The sequence below is a fragment of the Malus domestica genome, chromosome 10 (genome assembly GCF_042453785.1).
Source record: "Malus domestica chromosome 10, GDT2T_hap1".
NCBI classification, from domain to species: Eukaryota; Viridiplantae; Streptophyta; class Magnoliopsida; order Rosales; family Rosaceae; genus Malus; species Malus domestica.
Window position 1 is genome coordinate 36,039,146 of NC_091670.1, and position 6,815 is coordinate 36,045,960.

At 38.7% G+C, this 6,815-nt stretch overlaps 1 protein-coding gene across 1 annotated transcript; it reads left to right on the forward strand.

Moving 5' to 3' along the window:
- Positions 1–3,365: 3,365 nt before the first annotated feature.
- Positions 3,366–5,063, forward strand: LOC103446162 (protein ALTERED PHOSPHATE STARVATION RESPONSE 1-like). The gene has a single exon (XM_008385235.3). It carries the CDS (start codon positions 3,366–3,368, stop codon positions 5,061–5,063), a length of 1,698 nt encoding a protein of 565 aa, XP_008383457.1.
- The last annotated feature ends 1,752 nt before the right edge of the window (positions 5,064–6,815 follow it).

Here is a 6,815-nt window from a genome sequence, read left to right on the forward strand (position 1 = left end):
AGAGGAACGTGTCCAGAGTATACAACTAATTTAAAACACTAAAAAGAAATAATATAAAATTGAATGAATGAAAGGATGGGTCCTACACAGAGAGGACACAAAGATGCCGATGCGGAAGTGTCTTGATGCTGGAATTGTACGCCTCGAATCTAGATCCTAAAGGGACGGAAAACAGACATGAGTGTACCAAGTTGATATATATAATAAAAACAGTTATCAACATACTAACCCCCAAACTTTTATGGAAATTCAATAGTATAATATGTAGTAGGTTTTCCGAAAACCTTAGCATACCATAAAACCTTCATAAAACATATCTCGTATATAGTGTGCTAGCTAGTGGTATCAGTATCAATATCAGTATCAGTATCATATGGCCGAAGCCACCAACCTACGCTCGGCCGGAGCCAATATAAGTATTTTCCGACCGAAGCCACCAACCTACACCCGGCTGAAGCCAATATAAGTATCATCGCCTGTAGGCATAATAGTGACCACTAGATATGCACAAAAACATTGAATATAAGCTTTCCAAACATAGGTACATATATCTCAAAAACATCTTCATAGTATAAAGTCATCCATCATCTGTACTATAAAGAAGTGTGTAAAAACATGTTCTAAATAGTATATCGTCATTCATTAGATATCCTACAAAGAACATGGGTTCGATAGAAAATATCGTATTCCAAAATATTCTAAGTAAGCATGATAATCATATAAGGCAAATCCAATGTACTAAATCAAACGTTTCATAAAGCGTGCTCATTAAATCATGTTTTTCATGTATGGATTTCTACTATTTAAACATGCATTTTAGAAGGGGTCTACTCATAGATACTTCACCGCCGAAGAGCCATGCAAACTAGCGAAGTCGAAACACCACAAATAATTGCACCTAAGCATATAAAGGTACCAATTAAAAAAACTCTATTAAAACAATTGAATTTTGGAAACGGACATCATAAACGGATCAAGGACGTCAAAATTAGCCTAGAAGGGGTCTCGGACGATCAACGATCAAAGTCAACGCTGACGGTCAACGGGTCGGTCAAACCGAGTTTGGTTAAATAAGGCCAACAGGTCAACCGGTTAGGGTTAGACCGGGTTGGGCTTTGGGTTCTTGGGCTTGGGCTCTTGGGTCTTTGGGCTTAAAGGTATTATGCCTCTAGGCTTGAAGGCCCGTCCCAAACTAAAAGGGTTTTGGGGTTTTGACTAACTAAAAATAAAAAGGGTTTGCGTTGAGGGTTTTGCAGGCCAAGGGCCCAAGGTTGGTCACGGCCCGAAGAGCCTATAATCAAAGGGGTTTAGGTTTTGGGATTTCACTGGCCTTGGGCTTGGAAGCCCAGCCCAAAGGAAGGCCTGAAAGCCTAGGTTGGTTTCTCACCGAGGAAGGAGGTCGGAGCCTTCTGTGCTCCGATCAACGGCAAAACATCACCCTAGACTCCGATCTAGGAACCAAAATGACAAGTGAGACAAGGGGAAGAGTTTCATACCTATTTCACGTCGTGGGGTGGTCGGAGTTGGTCGGAATCCTACTTGAGAGGCACGGGCTCACCGGAGAGATTTGGGTTTCCTCTAGGTGTCCCAGAGCTTTGCAGAGATAGGGGAGAGAAAGGATGAGGTTCCAGAGGTGATGGTGGTGTCGTGAGTGTGAGGGTGGGTGTGTATGTGTGTCGCTGAAGAGGGAGATCCGAGGGAGGGTAAGAAAGGTGTGAGAGAGAGAAAAGTGAGTGAGCCGAGAGACTCGGGGAAAGAGAGAGAGATAGGGAATGAGTTAGGGTGGTGCCACGTGGTAAACGGAGAGAGAAAGGAAAACTAAAAGGGGAAGTTCGAATTGGCTAAGGATAAGGGGACCAAATTGTACATTTCAAAAACTGTTAGGGATAAAGTGAAATTACAATTTAAAATTAGGGGTGGGTTTCACACCAAACCTACACGGAGGCCCTGACAAAGAAATAATTCTACCAGCTAGGCCCAGTACACATTGATCATGTGAATATGCACAAAACTACATTGGGTTGTATACTAAGATGTGATTTATTTTTTGAATTAGATGTTTTATTAAACACCATAAGATAGTAATAGGGTAACAAATCTATCAAAATTCAAACGTGAAGATCAGGAACTAAAATTGCGTTTTAATTAAAAGACACGCATGCCTAATTAACATCACGGAGCATAAAATAAAAAAGTCTAACAAATTCCAATGTAATTAACTATAAAGTACAGAATTCTGCCAAAAACAAGGACACGAAGCTAAAATGTGTGCTCGAATGATGTGGGCCTTGGTAAAAACCTTCTTGAAGAAAACCAACTTCAACATAGACCAACTTCTGTATATATATGGCGTTCACCACCTCCATCATTTCCATAACCGCGACACTTTAGTAACAATATGTTCAAGGTTAACTCCAAACCACAGAAGATAGTAATTAAGAAACCTACACCAAAGATATAAAACAAATTACTAAACCAAAATAAACAACAGTATCAGAACATAAACCAAACTTAGAAAGAAAAAAAACAACTATAAATCAAGATAAATCGTACAACTCACCAACACTAGGAATAATTGACTCGGAGAAGACTTATACAAAACCCGTATGGCTGCCTCCAGCATCGGGGTCGTGCAATTGGAGTCCCAGCTTTCCTTTTGAATTTTCGGACATGATTGTGTGATGATCGTACATACTCCATGAAGAATTCGGTACTCGAAAATAGGTCTTCGTACACTTACGATGCCACATAGTGATGATGCCATCGCATTCGCAGCTCCGTTGCATAACTATCTTCTTTGTTACATTCTTATCAGACTCCCAAGCATCCATCCTCAATTCCAATGCTCAATCACTGGGAAAAAGGAAACAAAATATCCACTTTGAACATGGAAAGAGGTTTCCTGCTTCGACCCCCAGACCACTATTCCAAGGAGAGGAAGATTCAAATCTCTCCTATGCTTACAGGGAGATCAGGAAGGTCCGAACAGGGACGAAACGGCTAATAACAAGAGGGACCTGCGGCCTGCCTAAACCAATATTCCTCGGTATTCCAAAGAGAGGAAAGTTCGAACCTCTCCTATGCTTACAAGGAGAGGAAGGTTCGAACATGGACGAAACGGCTAACACAAGAGGGACCTGCGGCCTGCCTAAACCAATATTCCTCGTACTCATGGGATTAATACAAACGAGTAAGTTTACATTACCCATTCAAACAGGGACTTGTGTACCAGTATATAATATATGCCCTCCCCATGAACGAATCACAAAAAACAGAAGAAAACAATTATACTTTTGAGAGCTCTAACCCGTACAAACCTTGTTGCAAGCCTCCCACACAGATTTTTGGCGTTAGATTTTGGAGACATGGGTGGTACTGCCTCCACATCCAAGGTAACGGGTGTTAGCGAACAAAACGATCCGCTATGGCTTTGTGGACAGAGAAAAGACGCGCTGGAATTGGCCATAAAGAGAAGGTCTCTGTTTGTGGATGCATTATGCAAGTATAACCGATCGCTTTATGAAGTAGCAATCGCTCTAAGGATTGCAAACGTCCATTCTCAAACCAAAGATTGCTCGTCTTCGGATTCCATAAGTTCGATGAGCTCTGCAAAGGTAAATAGAGAGAAAGTAGGAGAAGAAACCCGACATCTCAAAGAAGAAGAAGGCAATGTTGAGACTCAAAGGCGTTCTGGTGATGAGAGTAGTGAAAAAAGAGAGGGAAATTTGAGTGATTATGATGTGGGTCAAGGGAGGGAATTGGTGGAAGCATTGAAAGATGTTGAGGAATATTTCATTAAAGCCTATGAATCTGGTTTGGAGGTTTCTAAGATGCTTGATGCCAATATGGATCAAATACAATCTTCTGTGGAGGAAATTGAAGAAAAATCAAACAAGCTCGAGCGTTCATTGACGACACGAAACCACCCAAACAAGCTTATGCGTTCACTTCCACTAAAACGCTCCACCTCATATAGATGTTCCTCCAAAAGCGTCCACAAATCAAGCTCCAGAGCTTCTTCAAAATATTATTTCAACAGTGGTATTTCTGAAGGCAATGGAGCAAAGACATTCATGGGCCATTCGTTCACGCTGAGGGAACTGCATGAGCAAGTTAAAATACTTCATAAAACGATGATGGCTACAGAGGAATCCAGGAAAGAATTGAAGGAATTGCAAAAGGAAAAGAAAAGAGAAGGTGTGCTCAAGGGTACTAGGGATAGTACAGGAGCTGGAATTGCGAAGTTGGAGGCCAGAATCAAGGTTTTTGAAAAAGAAGAAGAAGTACAGTACTCTGAAATTCATAGGCTAACAGATAAAGAGATGAAGCCACAACTTGTTGCCTTGTTTCACTGCCTAATGAGAAATATGAGAATCGTGTCGGAATATCATGATGCCCAAACCAGAATCATGAAGACAGTAAAAGTGCCCGACGGAGTGTTCTGCAGTGACTCACACCAGCTTACTACCTACTCTAAGCTTGAAGCAGAAATTCCAAAATGGTGTGCTTGCTTTACATCATATGTCTCTTCATTGAAGGCCTATGTTGAATCTCTTAATGACGGGCTATTCAAGTTTGCTGCTGCTAACAACGACAAGCCTTCGCTATATCATCATTGGTTAGTTTGTTTGAATAAACTTCCATATAAAGATGTGACGTCTGCCATGACAGAGTTTGGGAATGATGTCCGAGAGCTGATGATTCAACAAGGCGAGGAGCATAAGCTACAGAAAACGGTTGACAAACTTTCCAGAAAAATACATGAAAACTCAAAGAAGGAGCATTTGAAAAAGAAGGTAGATGAAGGGAAGAAGGAGCAGTTGATTGAGGAGAAGAGGCAAGTGGAAAAGAAGCTAAAGGCAGAAAAGTTGAAAACGCGTCATTTCGCTGAGAGTGGATTTCAGGAAGGATTCTCCAAGGTTTTCGAATACCTGGCTAATTATTCAAGTGGTGCTACGGAAATGTATGATGGCCTTATAGCATTCGACGGAGATGCATGCGTGGGGATTGATGACGAAAGTAACAGCAACTCATCAGAACATGTTACAGGCAATTTCATATGATAGGCGTTCAGAATCTTTTATTTTTATTCCTTTTGGTGATGAATAATATGTAATTTTTGTTTGTTTGTTTGTCTTAATTTAAAGTATATTACATATGGAACATTTACAATTAAAATTGCTCTGCTTGTACTGAAATTTTCGATTTGTGATATGAAGATAAACTAATTGTTGCTGGTGGTATTATAATTTACAAGGGCAAGTTTTCTTTTCTCAATTCTCACACTGAAAATCTACCTCTTATATTGGTTTACCTATATTCTGATAACATTCACATATATGCTTTGCTTTATGTTGTGCTGTAATTTGGATATTTTCGTTTTTGCTGCATAAAATTTTGTGTCGCTCCTGTTTTGAGAAGGTGTGCATTCAATCGCAACCAGCTAGTAGTACTCGATACCGCGTTAACCACATCTTTGGTCTCATTTCACAATATTTTTTCATGACCAAAATCGTTCATTTCTTAGATTCTCATTCATAAATCATTCTTACAAAAATTTATCCTTAATATGTGTTCATTTTTTGGATTGAGTGTGATTCTGCTTTGACAGTGCATATCTTTTCAATAGATCTATTTAGTTGGCTAATTGTTTAGCCAACTTTTGTGTAGATAATGTTGGGATTAATTGGTGGTATTCTTGTCCTCCGTGTGCGGGACCTATTGTTCATGATCTTTAGAGGCTTCCGAACTTCAGCCTTCTCTTAGGAGTTGTTGTAATGATTTTCTTATGCTTAGTTATGAGTGGTCGATCATGTTTCCAGCTCTACCATTTTCATTTATTGTTGTTTCTAATGGTTTTTTGATAGTGATGGTTGGATTTTTTGCTTCCCTAACTTAATATACCTTAAGATTTTTATTTTATCAATATATTCACAATAATGTCTTTCCATGATAATAATATTGGAGTAAATTTGACATTATTGTTCTATTGAAAAAAAATTTTGACAGTAAAACTAGACAAGCATAGTGTTGCTAAAAACAAAATGAAATGTTCACAATAACAATCAAATAGATAAATAACTTCCGATTTAGACAAATTTTTACTGAAATAATCTATTAAAATGACCAATTCGGATGAAACGACCAAGGGTGAGAATGCTTTTACTTAATAATTTGGGAAGATCTCACATTCAGATGATGCGACGGTGTTCCTTGCAAATTTTATATTGTTAGATAAAATATTAATTTAGTGAAGGTCAAAGTTTTCCCTTACTTCATATTTTTTTGGCAAATCCCATTAGTTCACGTTAATCATGGGTTTTTGGTTTGTTTCAAATTTATAGTTGATTTTTATTTATTTTTTAATCTTTAGAAAGGTTCGTTGGATGTATAGGCACACGATAAATGACAAGATTAAGAATGAGGATATCTGAGGTAAATTAGGAATAGCTAAAGTTGAAAGTAAGATGAGAGAAAATCAGTTAAGATGGTTTGGACATGTGAAATGAAAACCTACGACGCTCCGATAAGAAGTTGCGATTACAAGACAGAGGCTCAGGGCCCAAGGGATAGAGGAAGACCTAAGAAGACTTGGACAAAGATTCTATGAAAAGATTTCTACTACCTAAATCTAACAGAATACATGACACAAAACTGAGCGCAATGACGTTTTAAGATTCATATATTTGATCCCACTTAGTATGATAAGGCTTTGTTGTTTTTGTTTAGAAAGGACTAGCAAAAGTGCCCACGCGGTGCTGCGGGTTTTAAAATCGTATAAAAATATATAGAAGGTTATAATGTGTATATATTCT

What these genes read in the sequence shown, in the direction of transcription:
- LOC103446162 (XM_008385235.3), top strand. Translation starts at nt 3,366, where the DNA reads ATGGGTGGTACTGCCTCCACATCCAAGGTAACGGGTGTTAGCGAACAA.